Here is a 22656-nt window from a genome sequence, read left to right on the forward strand (position 1 = left end):
AATTCAAGTTTAGAAGAAATCACAGAGAATTTCTAATGACGAGAGATGGGGCAGTAATAAATTGGCTCAGAAGTCCATTTTTTCCCCTTCACCCATGACAGCACCATGAGTGGGTCCATCTCCTAGGACAGAAAACCTGTGGATATAAAAAGGTACAGCTTCTATCCTAGGCGTAGGATCCTGTGGATTCCCAGGTGCTGACTGGAATATGGCAGGAATAGTGTTTCCTGCCCACTGTAAGCTGCCTTTCCAACGGAGTGGTGAATGAGGGTAGTTCCCCTGATATGCCATACCCTGGGTGCTTCTTGTGAATCTTTTTCCCAACCTCCGGGATAATTAGGGGTGCTTGGTAAGTGTCCTTTCCCCTACCCCATTCCCCACATACGGTGACGGGGTGAAGCGGCAGGCATTGGCTCAGTCTTGGTAAGTGATGTTATAGCGACATAGAAGTGCCGGACACAAGGGAAAATTCAAGCAGATGATCACCTAAAAACTGCTAAGGTCGGAAAAGAAGGCTGGAGGAGGTTTTTTTTCTCATGGATGCTTTGGCGGAAAGAGGGATAGTCCAGGCAAAGTGAACCTTGTCTTGGCTACCCAATCCACTTTGGTATTAGGGATGTTATGAGTGAGTGGCAGCGGGCCATAAAACTGTTTTCTTACCCCAATATGTTTATATTCATATCATTGGGGGATAGACCATGAAATGCATCAGCATAGACGAAGGTTAAAGGTACAGTTTGTAAATCTAAACTGGGTACCTCTTATACTGATCTCTAAACGATATTAAGGAGACTATTTCTGCCGAAACTCAGATCTGGTTTAACCCATTCGGCAGTTGATTAAAGGAGAAACCTGTAATATCCTAAAGAGCAAAAGATTTAAACCTTCAGAGAGATTGGAAGCTCCCAGTACATCCGATAGAGGGAATTATGTCCATTAGAATGTTTCTGCCATGATCAAAAATAAATTGAGCCCAGATCAGAAAGAAGAGAAGCAGATTTAACAGTAACAGCAGCACCAGCCACCGTCAGCAGGTGCTGCCTAAGTTCGAATCTCCTTTAAGTAGAATGCCCAGAGAACGAATTTTGGCCTCCTTACCTCTTATTCAAAGTGGCTTAAAAGTTCGAAGGGAGATAATGTCTCAAAAGCTATGTTATTGGCAATTGCCGGTAAGGGGGGAATATTATTTTTTTGTTCTGTTCTGGATGGAGTTTTGTCTCAGGCTGCTGATTAGATCCTTTCATAGGAGAAGGAGGAGATTCGATAAGGATAGAAGCCAAAGGGGAGAGAATCAAAATGTAGATTTTTAAGGGGCAAATCCACTGATGAGCAAAAAGATAACAATGTTTTGAACTTTTGACTTTCAGGCTCCATATCTCACCATTCACTACGGCTTCGAACGTGAAACTACCATCATTTTATAGACCGTCATCTTGGCTATCTCATGCATAAATTTGACCTGCAACTATTTATTATATAATTTGTTATGCAGATTCTTGTCATGTTACTGCATTGTTACTGTTTTGCTCCTTAAAATCTAAATTTTAATTATTTTCTTAGTATTTTGTAAATCCATCTTTGGCTTTCAACACTGCCTGAATCCTTCTGGGCCTGCACAGTTTTTTCCTCATCTGTACCCAGTGTCTGGCCCACCAGTAACCAGCTCCAGAGCCCCACTTTTAAACTACATGCAAATGTGACATTATCCTCAATCACAAATTTATAGAACAATGATCTGGGTAGATTGTTAAATGAATGAAATGCTGCCTTTGTCTGTACATAGTGATTCAAGTATATTGTGCCAAGTACTGCTCATATCAGAGAGGGTGGTAGCCCACCCTAGAACAGGGGCACACCAGAGGATTCTCCTGTTATCCTGTGGGCCAGTCCAAGCCTGACCCTACCCACAAGTGTACAATTGGGTTGAGGTCTGGGGACAGTGAGGGCCAATCCAGTACTTGTACTTCATTGTCAGTGTATAAGGGATTTTCGGTTTGGAGATTCATCCTTAGAGCCAAATAAGAAGTGGACACATTGGAAAACCATAAAAAATCATTATGGCTATAAGTGATACATGTCTGCAGCCCATAATTCTGATACCCTGGTAGGTGCACTTATATAGTGCTGGGCAGCCTGCCTAATCTAATAGTATGGGCATCACTAATAGGCTGTTAGCCAAACACTGTGCAAAACCTGTGTGTGACCAGTGCCCTATACAAGTCTATTTGGTGCAATTTAAATACTAAGCAACCACACCCTCCATGAATTAAGGTGAGTGGTTATCTCATCATTATTTTACACCTCTGTTGCCTCCGCCTTTATTTAGGGAGGCTGCTGCATCCTGTTAGAACATGAGTATTTGGTGACCTGGGAGGTAAATATTGTTGCCCTTTTTTGTTACTGTTTGAAATTGTTAGGGAACTTTTAATTCCTTTTTCTGTGGCTTTGCTTTTAATTTTAGTAGAGGGACTTGCAAGACAATGAGGACAATGGGTGTGTTGCAAGCTTGCGTATTTTGGCCAAAATATCGAGCAATCATATACATACAGTGGGGAAAATAAGTATTTGAAACGCTGCCGATTTTGCAAGTTTTTGCACCGACATAGAATGGAGAGGTCTGTAATTTTTAGGTACACTTCAACTGTGAGAGACAGAATCTAAAAATTAAAAACAGAAAATCATGTTGTATGTATGATTTTTAAATAATGAAATTGCTTTTTATTGCATGAAATAAGTATTTGATCACCTATCAACCAGCAAGAATTCTGGCTCTCACAGACCTGTTAGTTTTTCTTTAAGAAGCTCTCCTACTCTGCACTCATTACATGTATGAATTGCACCCATTTGAACTAGTTACATGTATAAAAGACACCTGTGCACACAATCAATCACACTCCAACCTCTCCACCATGGCCAAGATCAAAGAGCTGTCTAAGGACACTGGGGACAAAATTGTAGACCTGCACAAGGCTGGGATGGGCTAAAGGACAAGCCGCTTGGTGAGAAGGAAATAACTGTTGGCACAATTATTAGAAAATGGAAGAAACACAAGCTGACTGTCAATCTTCCTCGGTCTGGGGCTCCATGCAGGATCTAGCCTCATGGGGTAAGGATGATTCTGAGAAAGGTCATGAATTAGCCCAGAACTACACTGGAGGACTTGGTCAATAACCTGAAGGGAGCTGGGACCATACTCTCAAATATTATGGTTAGCAACACACTATGCCGTCATGGATAGAAATCCTGCAGGGCACACAAGGTCCCCCTGCTCATGGTAGCACATGTCCAGGCCCATTTGAAGTTTGCCAATGACCATCTGGATGATCCAGAGGAGGCATAGGAGAAGGTCATGTAGTCAGATGACCAAAATAGAACTTTTTGGTATCAACTCCACTCACCGTGTTTGGAGGAAGAAGGATGAGTACAACCCCAAGAACACCGTCCCAACTGTGAAGCATGGTGGAGGAAACATCATACTTTGGGGTACTTTTCTGGAAAGGGGACAGAATGACTGCACTGTATTGAAGGGAGGATGGATGGGGTAATGGGCCTACAACCTCCTTCCCTTAGTAAGAGCATTAAAGATGAGTTGCGGCTGGGTCTTCCAGCATGACAATGACCTGAAGCACACAGCCAGGGCAACTAACAAGTGGCTCCATAAGAAGCATTTCAAGGTCCTAGAGTAGCCTAGACAGTCTCCAGACCTGAACCCAATAGAAAATCTTTCAAGGGAGCTGAAACTCAATTTTGCCCAGAGACAGCCCCGAAACCTGAAAGATCTGGAGAAGATCTATATGGAGGAGTGGGCTAAAATCCCTGTTTCAGTGTGTGCAAACTTGGTCAAGAACTACAGGAAACATCTGCCCTCTGTAATTGCAAGCAAAGGTTTCTGTACCAAATATGAAGTTTTGTTTTTCTATTGTATCAAATACTTATTTCATGCAATAAAATGCAAGTTAAGTAAAAATCATACAATTAAATTTTCTGGATTTTTTTTTTAAGACTTTGTTTCTCACAGGTGAATTGTACCTACTATAAAATTACAGACCTCTCCATTCTTTGTAAGTGGTAAAACTTGCAAAATTGGGGGAGTATCAAAGACTTACCGTATTTTTTGGACTATAAGACGCACTTTTTTCCTCCAAAATTTTGGAGGAAAATGGGGGGTGCATCTTATAGTCCGAATGTTGGGGGGGTATATATATATATATATATATATATATATATATATATATATGCTGTGTGGGGTGTGGTGGGAGCGGTAGCGGAGTGGGGCACAGGAGGCAGCAGCCGCCCGCTGAAGCCTACACTGTCCCCGCTGCTAAAGAAAATTAATATTCACTGCTCCCATGGGGCGTGGGGAGCACTGAATATTCATGCTCCTTAATAGCGGCACACAGCGTAGCCGCAGCGTGGGGAGGGGTGAATATTCATGCCCTTTAATAAGCGGGCACACAAGATAGCTCGGCAGCAGCAGGAGCCGCGCTGCGGCTACGCTGTGTGGCGGCTATTAAGGAGCATGAAGTCACTGCTCCCTGCGCACACAGTCCCGGCATGGGGAGCAGTGACTTCTCGCCATGCGCGTCTCACATGGAGAGATCAGTGTGGGCAGACAGGACGCAGCGCTGGAGGAGAGAAGAAAGGTGAGTAGGAGTGCTTATTTTTTTTATGTGCAGCTTTATGGGGATTAGGGGGACCATGCATACCAGGATAAGGATAAGGGGGCATACATAACAGGATAAAGATGAGGGGGCCATAAATACCAGGATAAGGCTGAGGGGGGCATACATAACAGGATAAAGATGAGGGGGCCACACATACCAGGATAAGGATGAGGGGTGCCATGCATACCAGAATAGGGATTAGGGGTGCCATGCATACCATGACAGGGATGAGGGGTGCCGTGCATACCAGGACAGGGATGAGGGGTGCCATGCATATCAGGATAGGGATGAGGGGTGCCATGCATACCAGGATGGGGATTGCTATGCCATGCATACCAGGATGGGGATTGCTGTGCCATACATACCAGGATAGGGATGAGGGGTGCCATGCATACCAGGATAGGGATGAGAGGTGCGATGCATACCAGGACAGGGATGAGGGGTGCCATGCATACCAGGATAGGGATGAGGGGTGCCATGCATACCAGCATAGGGATGAGGGGTGCCATGCATACCAGGATAAGGATGAGGGGTGCCATGCATACCAGGATGGAGGGGTTCCATGCATACCAGGATGGGGATGGGGACCAAGTATAAAAGGAAGGGGGATATTGTCAGAATTGGGGGACATTACCTCTATACCAGTGTCAGCAGAAGACCCCCTCCCCCTTAAAATTGCATCATGAGCACATTTTTGGCTTAATTTTTTTTTTTTTTTCCTCCTCTAAAACCTAGGTGCGTCTTATGGTCCGGTGCGTCTTATAGTCCGAAAAATACGGTATTTTCTCCACAGTATATTTCTCAGCACATGATACTTATTTTTACACAGGATGCAGCCAAGCCTAACCATGTTGACCTTGTAACCAAGGGTGTCTGTGAAGACATCAGCTGCATTCACTGTAAAACTCTAAAATAATGATAATTACAGTTGAAATCATTTCTAAAAGTTACTTTAGCTTTAAAAAAAAATAACGGAATGCCTTCAATTTTTTTGTACAGACAGGCCAAAAGGTGCCCTATTTTTATGGACTGTCTGGGAATCTCTAGATAGGTGGCAACCCTGGATGGAGGTAGGAGAAGGATTTAAACAGTTTATCAAAATGGGGAGATCCCTTAGACCCTAGATATAATGAAAAACAGGTTGAAACTAGAATTCCTTTTCTTCAAAATCAAAAACCATTCTAAGCTGAATGTGCCGGCCCTTCTCAGATCACAGACGCACGCAGTTTGAGGCCTGGGCAATACCAGCATGGGAGACTGGCTGGGAATCCCTGGTACCGGTAACACTCCTGAGGCGTTCTGCTCCACTTAAGATGCAGGTTTAGCTTACACTCTCCTCTTCTTAATAAGGGAGCCAAATGGGATAAGAACTTTTATGAACTTAAAAGGCTTAAACAAGTTTCTAAGGTACAAAAAGTAAAAAAAAAATGGAGATCCAGATCTGTGGTGGATCTGTTATACCTGGACTGGTTTAGTATACAATTAGATATACAGGACGCCTACCACCATACACTCATCCACCAAGCACATCAGTAATTCCAAGACTAACCAAGATTTATCAAGTGAAATTATTCCTCTTCCAATATTGAGCTTTACTCTTCAGGCTATCAATGGTCCCTGTATCTTAACAAATATAATATCTGAAGTAGCAACCTTCGTAAGAAAAGACGTTATCCGTTTATTCCATAATGGGCCAACTTTCTATTTGTTGCTCCAACAGAGCAAAGATATCAGAGAATTTTAAAAAAAATATGCAAGAGATTCGATTCGTCAGACGAGTCGTCATTAGGGTCTTAACCGCAGTCTCTTCCCCCTCTCTGAAATGAACTTTCAACAATGACATCCGTTTCAGGGGCTGGACTAATCCCTGCTCTACTGATAATGTTTCAATTGTCAATTTTGACATATGCTCAGTAGGAACTTGTCACTATACAATATGCACAGTGACAGTGCGCTGGCTCTGATCAGAAATAAGAGTCAGTTCACATTGTAAGATTACCTGGTATGCAAAGACCAGTGCTGCCACACAAGTGACGTCAGTCGCTGGGGTGGCACTGGTTTATGCTTTCCTGCACACAGGCTATTGTTATTTCAATGTGCACTGACAGAGCGCTCTCTTGCTGGAATGTTACTTCTGATCAGACCTGGGGAGGAACTGTACTCTCACTATGCATATTGCACAGTGACAAGAATCTACTGAGCATACAGTATGTGGAAATTGATAAACGATGGGTGCTCAGTAAAACAGCAATTAGCCCAGCCCCTCAAACGGGCGGCACTGATGATGCTTCATTTCAGGAAGGTGGCAGAGGCTGCTGTAGTGACCGCAGCATCTGTCCCCTGATCTCGACTCATTTGATGATGCTTTGTTTGAGAATTATTTTGGGATAGTCAAAGAGGAAGTTGTAAAAAAAATAAAGTGGCTAGGGTAGTGAAGGAACCGTAGGGAATTTTCAATTAAAATTTTCGGGTGCCCCGGTGAACTAAAAAACGCAATTCGGGAATATACAGTACAGTCCAAAAGTTTGGACACACCATCTCATTTAAAGATTTTTCTGTATTTTCATGACTTTGAAAATTGTACATTCACACTGAAGGCATCAAACTATGAATTAACACATGTGGAATTATATACTTAACAAAAAAGTGTGAAACAACTGAAAATATGTCTTATATTCTATGTTCTTCAAAGTAGCCACCTCGGACACCACCACTTCTCTTTAATCCCTCCCGGCACCCCAGTCTAGGAAAACGAGGGCCATCGGCAAAGGTTGGTGGACACTGTGAGGACCTGGCCACTTTCTAAATACTTTTCCAGCACTGAGCACCTCTTTTCGTCAATCTTAATTTTGTGTTTTGTTAGAAATTTGATTGCTGTGTTTTATTAGTGATTTGTTTGCTCATCAGTTCAACCTCAGGTATATATTCCATTCAGTGACCATATCTCCGAGACCTTGGGCCATTGTTCTCTCCGTCACCACAGGTAGTGGTTACTTCTACATGGAAGGTACTTATAACATGTAGATACTTAGCGCATGTATTGGCCAATTCATGAGAGCCCATCAGCCACAACAAGGCAGTGACCTTTCTTTGATGGGACCCTAAACCTAATGCAGTTCACATTTCATATATTCCATGTTTGCACACATCTTTGCGCTTACAGAGGTGGCTGTGTGCTCTTGTCTGTACATTATTCAGTCATAGCAGCTTGCACCTGTTCACATTTACTTTATTCTGTACAGAGATGCTGGTCAGTTTTTTTTGGTCTTTGTAACTAGATATACGACACAGTGGGACTATCCTCCCCCAATGGCTCTTCTCTGTACACCTACTTCACACACAGCTCTATTCATACACATTCTATACATGCATGACTCCGCTCCCCACACACACTGCTTTGCTCCGCACACATTGTACACGCTCGGTTCCGTTCTGTACACGTCGTACACGCGCAGCTTCGCTCCATACATGCGCGGTTCCGCTCTGTACACACGCGGTTCCACTCCGTACTCCCCTTACACACACTGCTTTGCTCTGTGCACATCGTATGCACGGCTCCGCTCTGTACACACCCTGCTCCACGACGCTCACAAACCGCTCCATACATGCCGTAAAAACTCAGCTCCGCTCCGTACACGCTAGACATACAAGGCTCATGTTTGCACTCATGCTACACACTCGGCTCTGCTCCATACACGTTTTGCACACATTTCTCCGCTCTGCACTCATCCTATACACAAGCTTCTGCTCCATTCCCGTCGTCATGTAAGGTATAATCTATTTACAAGTAATACTGTCCACTGGTACTGGTGACCCTCAAGGAATGTATCTAGATGTGTGGAGAGCAGCTTGAGTACCCAGCTGCTTCACAAAATTGCAGTGAAAAATAAAAAATCGAATTTTTCCCACAAAAATGTACTTTTAGCCCCAAATTTTGTTATTTTCACAAGAGTAACAAGAGAAAATGGACCCCAAATATTGTTATACAATTTCTCCTGAGTACGCTGATACCCCATGTCATAAAGAAAATTAAAATGCTTAGAGACATGTTAGACAAAGCTTTCTCTCTACTCTGTATGGCTGACCCCCCTCCTTTGGAATTAGGTAACCAAGGAAACTCCCGCTGGCTAATACCTGTGAGGCCCTGCTTCAGGAATGTGGAGCTGATTTACAATCGAGATAAGACTTATAAAAACCTGGGCTCTTTTTGTTAGCTTACTTGAAATTAAGAAGGGAGGCTTGCATGAACTGTGCTGATCCAATATATAGGAATCACATGGCTGCTCCTATACAGCTGACCAGTGTCACGACAGACGGTGATACGGCCGGTGGTAGCTGCCCCAGGATTAGCATGGCTCCTGAGGTAACTGGAGGATGGGAAGAAGCACAGGGTTCAGAAGGAAGGTGGTCGCGTGCAGCCAACCAGTGTCTTATTGAACTGAGCTGCCCCATAATTAACACAGCTCCAGAGGTAACAGGAGACGAGGAAGGTCTTATTCCCAGCCTGCCGGGCGGGGGGAAGTGGGAAAGTAGAGTCCCCAGCCTGCCGGGCGGGGGGAAGTGGGAAGGTAGAGTCCCCAGCCTGCCGGGCGGGGGGAAGTGGGAAAGTAGAGTCCCCAGCCTGCCGGGCGGGGGGAAGTGGGAAAGTAGAGTCCCCAGCCTGCCGGGCGGGGGGAAGTGGGAAAGTAGAGTCCCCAGCCTGCCGGGCGGGGGGAAGTGGGAAAGTAGAGTCCCCAGCCTGCCGAGGGGGGGGGGGGGAGTGGGAAAGCAGAGTCCCCAGCCTGCCGGGGGGGGGGGAGTGGGAAAGTAGAGTACCCAACCTGCCGGGGGGGGGGGGAGTTCCCAGCCTGCAAATGCTTACAGAGATGTTAGACAGAGCTTGCACTCTACTCTGTGTGGCTGACCCCCTCTTTTGGAATTGGGTAACCAAGGAAACTCCCACTGGCTAATACATTGGAGGAATGTGGAGCAGATTTACGATCGACTTTTAAAAACCTGGGATCTCTTTGTCTGCTTACAAGAAATGGAGAAGAATGGAGGTTTGCATGAACTGCATCGATCCAATAGATAGGAAAATCATACTTTCGGAACCGTGATGAAGTGGTGAATGCAAAGCATGGTTTCATGTCACTGAACGATGACCAGAATCTTTTCAGTTTCATACGGTCCTGATAGACGATAAAATCATGCTAAAAAATATGACGTTGATATCGAGCACATGCAACTCTCCAGAGCTCATAGCTGGATATTACAGGCCACTGTACCCTGGGGTCATCACATGACCTCAGGGTACCATGGTAACCATCGGCACCCGCGATTCTCATTGCAGGGGTCCGAAGGTTTCAATGGGTGTCTTGTAACTCCCTTGTAACCAATTAAATACCGCTGTGGCGATTGACAGCGGTATTTAAGGCGTTAATCTGCCCCGATCGGCTTCAAAACTGGCCAGAGCTGATACCAAAAGTTGTTGGCTGTCATGTACATCTGACACCCGTGGGAATTTCAGACGCGGGACGTTGCTATACTCTTATTCCTCAGCGCCGTTAAAAGCCTATCATTAAGGGCCAGGGGCTGGGTGCTGACTCCCCACAACCACTTCCTGTGAACAAGTGATTGAAACAGGTTATTTGATGGAGAGCAGATATGGGGTTTCTATTACTAAAGAGATGCGAATCAAAGCAAAGTGAAGATACATTCCCCGAAGGCAGACGGAGTGGCTCCATATCAGAGGCCTCACATAACAATTTAAGTACATTATTTTACATGCCATATCTGTACAATCCAGGTTTGACACAATCCAGAGATATATTCATGCTCATGGAACATATTGGCATCTGTGGGTAAAAATGCAAAAGTTTTGGTAGCTGGGACCAAATGGAGCGCAATATCATCCTGAATTATGGATAGATCATATTCATGTGTGTTGTGTTATGTGTTGTGTATAGAATGCTTGAATAATGTTCTGTAAGATGACAGCCATATTGTTTCTCTAGAAGGTTCCTGGGGCAACATATTGCCAACTGCATAAATATAGCCTGAAACAGAGTTAGGATCAAATCTAATCACCTGTCCTCCCCTGACCTCAGCTGAGGTAGGAGTGAGGGGTCTGGTAGGTAAGACCCTTTTATAACATCTTATCTACTGAATATCTGGATCAGACCCAAGGAGAAGCGAGGCATATTGTTGATCTGTCCATATTTCCTGCAACGTTCTCCTTTGCCAGAAGCTCTCACGGATCCAATTTGTGAGACTTATCTGTATTTTACACCTTTTATTTTATACTGTTATAACATTTTTAAGGCACTCTACTTCTTTTTGTATATTAAATCTACAATGTAATAAGGTTGTTCTTTGCTGCTGTAAACATACCAAAAATCCTGGAGAGGGTGAAAATAGATTGGTTGTATATGACAGAGTGCAAGAAGAGTACCTATCAGGTGCTCGAGAAACCTGGGTGGCGTGTGTGACCTAGTGCAGATGTCTTGCTAGCCTATCAAAACAGCTAGTGGAGCAACAAGTTTGGTGTGGATGTGAGAACTGGCTGTGGGGTGTGCTTGACTAATAGTCAGCCTATTGCGATGGGTGAGAAGATGAGCGAGTGTGGGAAGCTGAGTTCCTTTTTACAGTAGCATCCTAGGCACGTGTGTAGTGAGCGACTGGTGTTCATGACAAATCGGTTGATGCGGGAGTGGTGTTCATGACAGCAAGGGAATCTGTCACCCCCCCCGGGACCTATCAGACCTCTAATATGGGCATACAGGTTATGTGAATCTATACTTACCTGTATGTCCCTTATTAGAGGTTTGCTTGCTCTGAAGTACCTTTTTATAAAATTAGTTTTTGACAAGCTTTGCTTTCCGGGGGACGCAAAGAAATCCCCGCCAATTAACTTAATTTCCATATCCCCCCCCCCCCCTGCCCTGTGACGTGCAGTTCCCGGCCGGATCCCACGCCTGCCAATTTACCTTGTACGGAAGGTTCAGCAGTCTCTGCCGTCAGTGTAGCCTTGTGGAGCAGGAAACTTGTGCGCAGGTGCGGGTGAGTCACTCTGCCTTCCCGGCGCCTGTGCACAAGTTTCCTGCTCCACAAGGCTACACTGACGGCAGGGATTACTGTGCCTTTTGTACAAGGTAAATTGCGCAGGCGTGGGATCCAGCTGGGAACTGCACGTCACAGGGTACCGTGACGTGCAGGGGAGGGGGCAGATATGGAAATTAAGTTAATAGGCTGGGATTTCTTCGCGCTCCCTGGACGCGAAGCTTGTCAAAACTAATTTAATAAAAAGCTATTTCAAAGCAAGCAAGCCTCTAATATGGGACATACAGGTAAGTATAGATTCACATTTCTATCACCTGTATGCCCATATTAGAGGTCTGATAGGTCCCAGGGGGGTGACAGATTCTCTTTAAGATTCATTAAGAATTCCCTCAAAATAAGCTGTTTTATCCGACTTTGGTCTGAGGTATATGGGAGCCTTAAGAATTAACTTATTGGATGCTCCCTCTAGTACTGCATAATAGACATTTGTGCATTGCAGACCTAGAGTATCATTATTAGGCACGTACTAAAGCAACCCAACAGCCCCACACAATACAGTAGTTTAGGAGAGGCAATGAGCTGTACAAGGGAGCCCCATACATTTGTCAAACTTCTTGGATGCTGTGATTGCTTCTGACGAGTAATTGAACATTCGGAATTAGCAATTCAGCCGTGCCCATGCTATCCCTGGAACGTACATGGACATTGTGGTGCACAAAAGAGTTAATATTTTTTTTTAACAAATATTTAATGTCAGACAAAAAAATTTAAATCCTTGCATAGAGGAGAGACAGAGCTTGCACTCTACAAGCTGTCTCCTGTCTCCACAGGACATTTTATGCAGCTGACTCCCTCCTTTGGAATCAGGTAATTAAGGAAACTACTAATGACTAACAGATGTGAGGCCCTGCAACAAGAATGTGGGGAAGCAGATTTACGACCGAGATAAGCATTAGGAAAAATGCAAAGATCTGTGATATTTGTCTGCTTATTAGAAATTAAGAAGGGAGGTTTGTATGAACTGCGTCGATCTAATAGATAGGAAAGTCATATTTTCTCCTTAAAGCCCCAACCAGAGCTCCATTCGAACCTCTATTAGAATGGCCAATGAAAATTTTGAATCTGAAAATGGCCCTTCTGGTACCCCATACATCAGCTAGGAGGGTGGGTGAACTACACGCCAGGTTGGTAAATCAGGTTTTTACACTGATTCTTACCAGATAGGGTCATATTCAGTCCTGACCCAGCCTTCCTCCCCAAGGTAGTAACAACCTTTCACAGGTCCCAGGAGGTAGTTTTGCCATCATTCTATGATAACCCTAAAAATGAGGGACAAAGAGAATTTCACACCCTAGATCAGCGGTGGCCAATCTATGGCATGCGTGCCAGAGGGAGGACGCAGAGCATCTGTGTCCTCTGACGCACTTCCAGCAGACGTGTATTCCAGCACACAAAACTTGCCGGGTCCGTGCACTGCAATACATGCTGCCGGTCAGTCAGAGGCCAGCAGCTGATATCGCCGTGCATGTGACTGGGTTCATGGCAGTGACGTCATGTGCCCCCGTCGCTTGGACGCTGAAGTCTGCTGCTGGCTTCAAAAGATGGTGACACGCTGCAGGGAGGCGGGGGAAAGGAAAGTAGGAGTCTTTATTATTATTATTTTTTTTCTATGTATTTAACAACAGCTGCGCCAGCAGTGTGGGGTAACATATACCAGATTGGTGAAGCATATATCTGGATGGGGGAGCATATACCAGGATGGGGGAACATATAGAAGGTTCGGGAGAGCATATACCAGGATGGAGGGACATGCTAGGATGGGGGCACATATATACCAGGATGGGGGAGCATATACCCGAATGGTGGAGCATATAACTTTATATCTGCAGTCTGGTACCCCTGCTCCTGTATGTGGCTCTACTTTGCTGCCCCTGTCTGCTCTCTGCTACCCCCGCCTGCTCTCTGTATGAGTTGTTTTTTCTAAACTAAAACCTCAGTATTCAGGTTAAATTGCAGTTTGCAATAAATGAGTGGGTTTTGGGTTGCAGTTTGGGCACTTGGTTCGCCATCACTGCCCTAAATGTTAGGAGATGCTTCCTACAATATTTGGAGTCAACCAGAGAGTTCAGAAAGTCTACCTCTCTGTTTGTTCTTTTTCAGGCTCACAGGAGAGGCCAGGCAGCATTCAAAGGGTCCATAGCCAGATGGGTTAGCAAAGGGATTGCCCTGACCTCCATGTCCGGAGGCCCCTTCCCCTTTCCCATCCCGATAATATAAAAGCACACTTCACAAGGGCTGTTTCTGCATCCTGGGCCCTGTGGTCTTCATCCTCCACATTTTTCAAGCACTGTATTTAGGTGCTGAGGATCTTACTTTCGGGAGAAAAGTTTTACAAGCAGTCTTCCTCCCTAGGAGATTCCTCTGTAATCTCTCTCCATGGTGCTGTTGTGGCAAATAGGAAAAATGATAATTACTTACCCGTGATCGGATTTTCCAGAACCTACGACAGCACCCTTTATTCCCTTCCTTCTCGCTCTTCTCTGGTGGATGGGGCACAGTTTGCTCACAGGGTGTTGCAAAAAAAATATAGCTACGAATGTTCTTGTATACAGCGTATGATGGTATATAACGGGTGTGTTATGTATTACCAGACTTGTGTATATATACAGTACAGACCAAAAGTTTGGATGCATCTTCTCCTTTAAAGATTTTTCTGTATTTTCATGACTATGAAAATTGTACATTCACACTGAAGGCATCAAAACTATGAATTAACACATGTAGAATTATATACTAACAAAAAAGTGTGAAACAGCTGAAAATATGTCTTATATTCTAGGTTCTTCAAAGTAGCCACCTTTTGCTTTGATGACTGCTTTGCACACTCTTGGCATTCTCTTGATAAGCTTCAAGAGGTAGTCACCGGAAATGGTTTTCACTTCACAGGTGTGCCCTGTCAGGTTTAATAAGTGGGATTTCTTGCCTTATAAATGGGGTTGGGACCATCAGTTGTGTTGTGCAGAAGTCTGGGGGATACACAGCTGATAGTCCTACTGAATAGACTGTTAGAATTTGTATTATGGCAAGAAAAAAGCAGCTAAGTAAAGAAAAACGAGTGCCCATCATTACTTTAACCGGTTCCCGACCGCCCACTGTAGATAAACGTCGGCGCTTGCTGGGTTCTGTGCAGCGCCGACGTTTAAAAACGGTGGGTGGTCTCGCAGGTCACAGGACCCCCAGGGTCCTGCAAGCGCTGCGATTCCAGTGCAGAGCGTTAGCTCTGACAGGGGACATCATCGGGACCTGATTGGATCAGGTCCCAATGATGTTAACCCTTTGCTGTCTTCTATATGCCGCGATCTATAGTGATCGCGGCATACAGAAGACAGCAGGAGGAGAGGGGGTCGTCCACTTACCTCTCCGACGGCCCCCTTATACCTTCCAGGATCTGACGTTGCTATGGCAGCTGGAGGTCACATGACCGCCTCCAGATCTGCCATATATGGTGTCCTGCCTGGCTCAGCCTGCAGCTGAAGCCAGGCATGAGACTCTGTGAAACAGTCAGCGAAGATCTCATGTAATGTAATACATGTCTATTACATTACATGAGATCAGTGATCAGAAAAATAAAAATTAATGTCCCATACAGGGACTAAGTAAAAATGTAAAAAAAAAGTTTTTAAACTGTTAAAAAAAAATCACAAAATAAATAAAAATAAATAAATAAAATATTAAACCAATAAATCCGTATATTTATGCAAAACCAAAAAAAGTACACATATTTGGTATCGCCGCGTCCGAAACAACCCGATCTATAAAACTGTCACACTAATTAACTCCTTCTGTGCACGCCGTAATAAAAATAAATAAAAAACGGAGCAAAAAAATATGCTTTTTCATCATATCGCCAAACAAAAAGTGGAAAAAAATGCGATCAAAAAGCAAAATTGAAATAAAAATGATACCGCTGAAAACGTCATCTTGTTCCGCAAAAAAAAAAAAAAATGAATGGTGCAATTGTGTTCTTTATCACTGCACTTGGAATTTCTTTTTACATTTTCCCTTACTTTATATGGTAAATATTAAAATTAATGTAGTCATTCAAAACTACAACGCATTTTGCAAGAAACAAACCCTCATAAATCTATCAGTGAAAAAATAAAGTTATGTCTATATGAAAAAGGAGAGTAAAAAATGAAAATACAAAAACAGAAATAAAAAAGTTACAGCGCTCAGAATAAAGCAATGCAAAAAAAATATTTTTTTCTATAAAATTATTTTATTGTGTAAAAGCGCCAAAACATAAAAAAAATATACAGTAAGTGTAGTATCGCTGTAAACGTACCGACCCGAAGAATAACGCTGCCTGATTACTTTTACCACACGCAGAACGGCATAAAAAAAAACCTCAAAAAACAATTCCTGAATTGTTGGTTTTTGTTAATTTTACCTCCCAAAAAACGGAATAGAAAGCGATCAAAAAATGTCACGTATCAATAAAAATGTCAACTCGTCCCGCAAAAAACAAGCCGTCACATGACTCTGTCGGTTAAAATATGGAAAAATTATAGCTCTCAAAATATGGCGATGCAAAAACTAGATTTTGCAAAAAAAAAGCGTCTCTTAGTGTGTGACAGCTGTTGGTCATAAAAACCCGATATAAATCTGGTATCTCTGTAATCGCACCTACCCGAAGAATAAAGTAATCTCATCACTTATACTGCACGGGGAACGGCGTAAAAAATAAATAAAACCAATTCTTCACCTGCTACTGATTTGTTTATTATGCCTCCCAAAGATCGCAGTAAGGCTCTGCTCACATTTATCCTGCGCTCTGCGCTGAGCACTTACACCAGAGTTTCCGTGTAAATCTCTGAAATACGTGATTCAGCCGGAACCCATGACGGAAGATTCCCTGTAATGAGGCAGATATAGGCCACTGTGGATGTCATCTGGCCTGTGATCCCACGGTGTCATTTGTTTTAGGCGTGCATAAAAGTGCAGTTGGCCACAGTTTTGTGCACTTCTGAAAAAGGACACCGCTAAACAGAGGCCAGACGGAGTCCAGAGTAACTCTGCTGCCACATTACAATGAATGGATCCCGCAGGGGTTTCATCTGAATTACATCACTTGGAAATGTAGATGGAAACCCCGATGTAAGTGCTCAGCCTAGAGCGCCGGATAAATGTTACGTAAAATGTTCCCAATAAAAGCTTCAACTCAGTCCTCAAAAAAAGCTAGTCCCCACTCAGGTCCGTCATCTGTTAAAAATATAAGGGACTTCCAAGTTACTGGTAGCAGAAAGGCTCTGGAAAAGCGAAATGGCCCTTGCCCCCCAAAAGAAATTCAGAAAATTTTGTGCTCCCAAATGCCTATTCTACAATAATTTGTTCTCCAATTGTCAAATAGTGCTCCGTCCCCCCCAGATCTCGCCGTATGGCTGAGCGGTATGATACAGCCACATATGGGGTATTGACACTTTTAGAAGAAATTGTGTGACACATTTCGGCACCATTTTTACCCATTGCCCTGTGTGAAAATGTAAAATCTGAGGGTAAAACATATTTTTGTGGTAAAAATATAATTATGCTTTTTTCACTGCCCAATGGTATTCATTTAAAAATTAAAAAATACTCACTACTTCCTTAGATGAATTCCTTGAGAGGTGTAGTTTACAAAATGGGGTCACTTGTGGGGGTTTCTGCTGTTTCGGCATGTCAGCGACTCTTCAAATGTGACATGGTGTCTGCAACCTATCCCAGCCAACATAGCGCTCCTTTCTCTTCCGAACCCTGCCATACACCAAAGCAGTGGGGTATCAGCGTACTCAGGAGAAATTGCACAACAAATTTCATGGTGCAATTTATCCTGTTACCCTTATGATAATGCAAAATTAAGGGATGAAAAACGTTTTTGTGGGAAAAATGTGAAAATTTTATTTTTACAGCTCATTATTATAAACTTCTGTGAAGCACCTTTGGGTTCAAGGTGCTCACCACACATCTAGATAAGTTCCCTAAGGGGTCTAGTTTCCAAAATGGTGTCACTTGTGGGGGGTTTCCACTGTTTAGGAACATCAGGGGCTCTCCAAACGCAACATGGCGTCTGCTAATTATTCAGACAAATTTTACATTCAAAAAGTCTAATGGCGCTCCTTCCCTTCCGAACCCTGCAGTGCGCCCAAACAGTGGTTTTCCCTCACATATGGGGTATCAGCGCGCTCAAGAGAAATTGCACAAAACATTTTGGGGTCCATTTTTTCCTGTTACCCCTGTGAAAATAAAAAAATTGGGTCTAAAGTAACATTTTTGTGAAAAAAGTTAAATGTTAATTTTTTTCTTCCACATTCCAAAAATTCCTGTGAAGCACCTGAAGGGTTAATAAAGTTCTTGAATGTGGTTTTGAGCACCTTGAGGGGTGCAGTTTTTAGAATGGTGTCACTTTTGGGTATTTTCGGTCATAAAGACCCCTCAAAGTGACTTCAAATATGATGTGGTCCCTAGAAAAATGTTTTTGTAAATTTTGTTGAAAAAATGAGAAATCGCTGGTCAACTTTTAACCCTTATAGCTCCCTAACAAAAAAAATTTGGTTCCAAAATTGTGCTGATGTAAAGTAGACATGTGGGAAATGTTATTTATTAACTATTTTGTGTGACATATCTCTCTGATTTAAGGGCATGAAAATTCAAAGTTTGAAAATTGCAAAATTTTAAAAATTTTCGCCAAATTTCCGATTTTTTTCACAAATAAACGCAAGTGATATTGAAGAAATTTTACCACTATCATGAAGTACGATATGTCACGAAAAACCAGTCTCAGAATCAGGGGGATCCGTTGAATCGTTCCAGAGTAATTACTTCATAAAGTGACAGTGGTCAGAATTGAAAAAATTGGCCCGGTCATGAAGGCAAAAACAGGCTCTGGTGCGAAGTGGTTAAGAAATGAAGGTCAGTCAGTGCGAAAAATTGGGAAAACTTTGAAAGTGTCCCCAAGTGCAGTTGCAAAAACCATCAAGCGCTACAAAGAAACTGGCTCACATGAGGACCGTCCCAGGAGGAAAGGAAGACCAAGAGTCACCTCTGCTTCTGAGGATAAGTTTATCCGAGTCACCAGCCTCAGAAATCGCAGGTTAACAGCAGCTCAGATTAGAGACCAGGTCAATGCCACACAGAGTTCTAGCAGCAGACACATCTCTTCAACAACTGTTAAGAGGAGACTTTGTGCAGCAGGCCTTCATGGTAAAATAGCTGCTAGGAAACCACTGCTAAGCACAGGCAACAAGCAGAAGAGACTTGTTTGGGCTAAAGAACACAAGGAATGGACATTAGACCAGTGGAAATCTGTGCTTTGGTCTGATGAGTTCAAATTTGAGATCTTTGGGTCCAACCACCGTGTCTTTGTGCGACGCAGAGAAGGTGAACGGATGGACTCTACATGCCTGGTTCCCACCGTGAAGCATGGAGGAGGAGGTGTGATGGTGTGGGGGTGCTTTACTGGTGACACTGTTGGGGATTTATTCAATATTGAAGGCATACTGAACCAGCATGGCTACCACAGCATCTTGCAGCGGCATGTTATTCCATCCGGTTTGCGTTTAGTTGGACCATCATTTATTTTTCAACAGGACAATGACCCCAAACACACCTCCAGGCTGTGTAAGGGCTATTTGACCAAGAGGGAGAGTGATGGGGTGCTACGCCAGATGAACTGGCCTCCACAGTCACCAGACCTGAACCCAATCGAGATGGTTTGGTTTGGTGAGCTGGAGTGCAGAGTGAAGGCAAAAGGGTCAACAAGTGCTAAGCATCTCTGGGAACTCCTTCAAGATTGTTGGAAGACCATTTCCGGTGACTACCTCTTGAAGCTCATCAAGAGAATGCCAAGAGTGTGCAAAGCAGTCATCAAGGCAAAAAGTGGCTACTTTGAAGAACCTAGAATATAAGACATATTTTCAGTTGTTTCACACTTTTTTGTTAAGTATATAATTCCACATGTGTTAATTCATAGTTTTGATGCCTTCAGTGTGAATGTACAATTTTCATAGTCATGAAAATACAGAAGAATCTTTAAATGAGAAGGTGTGTCCAAACTTTTGGTCTGTACTGTACTGTATGTGTCTACTTAACTAACCAAACGGAGTTCCTCTCATGCTCTGTAAACCATTCAAATGTACTGGAGAGCTCCGCCTTTTAACGCTGTTGGGTTTCCTGTCCTTGGGGGCGGATTCTCTCTCCATGTTGCTGTCGTGGTAAGTAATCATCATTTTTCAGAAACGAGATGAAGTGGCGAACGCAAAGCATGGTTTTACGTCGCTGGGCACTGAGCAGAATCCCTTTAATTGATGAGGCTACACCTGTCAACTTTGGTCTCTATGTAAAGATAAAATTATGATAAAAAATGTGACAGCAATGTTTAGCGCCTGTGACCCTCAGAAGCAAAAATACTGTGAATGTGGGGAATGTATCATCCATAATTAATAATGCAAAAATAAAAATCACGGTACCTACCCTTTAAAAATGCCTCAGCCTTCTGTATGTGTGAATCAGACATGAGATCTAATGTGATACAAGATTACAGCCTGAGCAAGATGGGAAACATTCATATAGGCGGCCGGTGGTGATGTAGTTAGTGACGGATTCTGGCCAAATATGTTTCTAGAGCCGTAGTAGAAGATGTCGTCCTCATCATGAAGTAGTTATTTCTCATGTAATGAATATATCCTGCAGTATTGCTAATGCTGATTCCAGTGTTGATAAATGCGACGAGAATCAGCATTATGGAAGATGAGTCTATGAGAAACGTATTCAGCTGCAGACTCCGAGGAAGAAACTGCTTGTTGTGTGTGGTCTAAAATTTCTAGGTTTTATTAGTTGATGTACAGCAAAAATCCGAATATTATAAAATAATAACAATAGCAATACTCACAATAATGATCCCCCCCCCCTCCCCCACTACACCTGTGTCACCACTGCTTGGGTCCCCAGCCAGTCTCTTTCGTTCCTGGTTAGTCCTGACAAATATGTAATTGTCAGCATTTGGGAGAATTGATGTTAGTCAGCAATTCAACTCATATTCCAGTCCATACAAGAAGAAAGAATTCAACATCTACACATTATATCTCCTCAAATGTTTCCCCTTATTGTCTCCAGTAATTGTATTATTACATAGAATTATTTATGGTGTTAAATCGGCTCATCTTCTTCTTATTCAGATTCCTACAATATTGGATCCTCTCAGTGGAGATCATCTATATAAGAGAATTTTCCTGATCGACCCATCATAATAGAGATCCTCTTCCGGTTTGCAGGAGAGGTGAGAGATTCTGATGTCACATTACATCATTCTTATCCATGGGAATAACAGATGGACAGAACTGGAGAGGTGAGGACTCTGGAAATGTCTGTAGTGAGATTTATTAATGTGTCTCTCCATAACCAGGATTACACAGTAGTGAAGAAGACCTCTAGTGAGCGCTGTCAGGCCCCTATGTCAGAGGGATGGGGAAGACCCCTGAGCCCAATCATGAGGCCTCCATCTCATCCCTTGATACATGGGGACTTCAATCAGCTGAAGATCCTAGAACTCGCCTACAAGATGATTGAGCTGCTGACTGGAGAGGTGACACCGCTGGGAATGCTGGGACATTATACAGTAACGCTATGAAGGGATCGTGGGATGACGGTATTATTGTATGTGTCAGGTTCCTATAAGGTGTCAGGATGTCACCGTCTATTTCTCCATGGAGGAGTGGGAGTATTTAGAAGGACACAAAGATCTGTACAAGGACGTCATGATGGAGGTTCAGCAGCCCCTCACATCACCAGGTAATAGACAGGACTATAATTATCTGTATGTAAAGAATGAATTCAGTCCCTGTATGTGTTTCCTACAGTTCTATCCAGTAAGAGGATAAAACCAGAGAGATGTCCCTGTCCTCTTCTCTCACAGGACTGTAAACAAGAAGAACCCAATGTTCCTCCAGATCATCAGGTAGATGGAGAGAAGGTGTCATGAGATCTCCCCTATGATGTGTAGACGGCTGTGAAGATGTTATGTTCAGTCTTGTTTTATCTACCAGAATTATACACTGAATGGCCACCTTCTTAGATACACTTGTCGTTTGTCGTATGGACATTCAACCTGTTACCTTGAAGTGCAGCATAAAGTGAAGTGATCAGTTTTCCATGGAGCAGTTTCCCATATTAGAATGAGAAAATTGGGGACTCTAATCATGTCTGTACTATTTTCGACAGGGCCAGCATTAAAAAAACGACTCCACTTGTGGAGTTGTTATGGGCGATAGTGTCAGGAGTATAAAAAGAATGGTGTGATCACAGAAAATCACTTGTCGAGGAGGATATCAAGATTCATTCTAAGGAACAGGCGGTGGTGCACAATCATGAAAAATTGCAGTTGAATACAACTCTAGTGCTTTGCAAATGTGTCCAAATGCACATCTCGTCGTTCCTCAGCACAGATGGGCTATAACAACTGACAATAAGTTCCAAGTTTTATTGTTGTCTAAGGAAAACAAACAGGAAAGATGTCGTGGGGCAAAACAATTCACAAATTGGTTCACTGAGCAGTGGGAAATGTTGCCTGGTCAGATGAATTCAAATTTCTAGATGATCCCACACTGATTGGAGGATCAGAATTTGGTTGAAGTAGCACATAAATCGATGAACCCTTCCTTTCAGGTGCCACCTTTAAGACTAGTTAATGTGGACTAATGGGTGAAAAATGTTTTCTTGGCACACCATAGGTCCTCTGATACCTGTGGATGGAGGTTTGCATGTTGGGGTTTACTTGTGGCCGACCAAGTTCATCATTTCATATCAGCTGTTTAATCTATGGGAGTACTACTATATCTCGTGCCACAAGGGTTGTTCCAAGAACATGACAGCAAGTTTTTCTATTTTTCACTGTGCCCAGATCTTAATCCTATAGTCCTCT

The 22656-nt window shown here is 43.3% G+C and overlaps 1 protein-coding gene across 1 annotated transcript in view; it reads left to right on the top strand.

Moving 5' to 3' along the window:
* Window positions 1-11242: 11242 nt before the first annotated feature.
* LOC141271391 (uncharacterized) overlaps window positions 11243-22656 on the top strand; it is a 70344-nt gene continuing 58930 nt past the window's right edge. Inside the window, exons 1-5 of the mRNA XM_073681482.1 lie at window positions 11243-11246; window positions 20960-21015; window positions 21142-21321; window positions 21404-21527; window positions 21596-21693. Coding sequence (XP_073537583.1) covers window positions 11243-11246; window positions 20960-21015; window positions 21142-21321; window positions 21404-21527; window positions 21596-21693 — 462 coding nt within the window. The remainder of the gene's footprint in view (window positions 11247-20959; window positions 21016-21141; window positions 21322-21403; window positions 21528-21595; window positions 21694-22656) is intronic.

This window comes from Phyllobates terribilis, unplaced genomic scaffold (assembly GCF_046119375.1).
Source record: "Phyllobates terribilis strain yellow unplaced genomic scaffold, ASM4611937v1 Scaffold_5__5_contigs__length_657084704, whole genome shotgun sequence".
NCBI classification, from domain to species: domain Eukaryota; kingdom Metazoa; phylum Chordata; class Amphibia; order Anura; family Dendrobatidae; genus Phyllobates; species Phyllobates terribilis.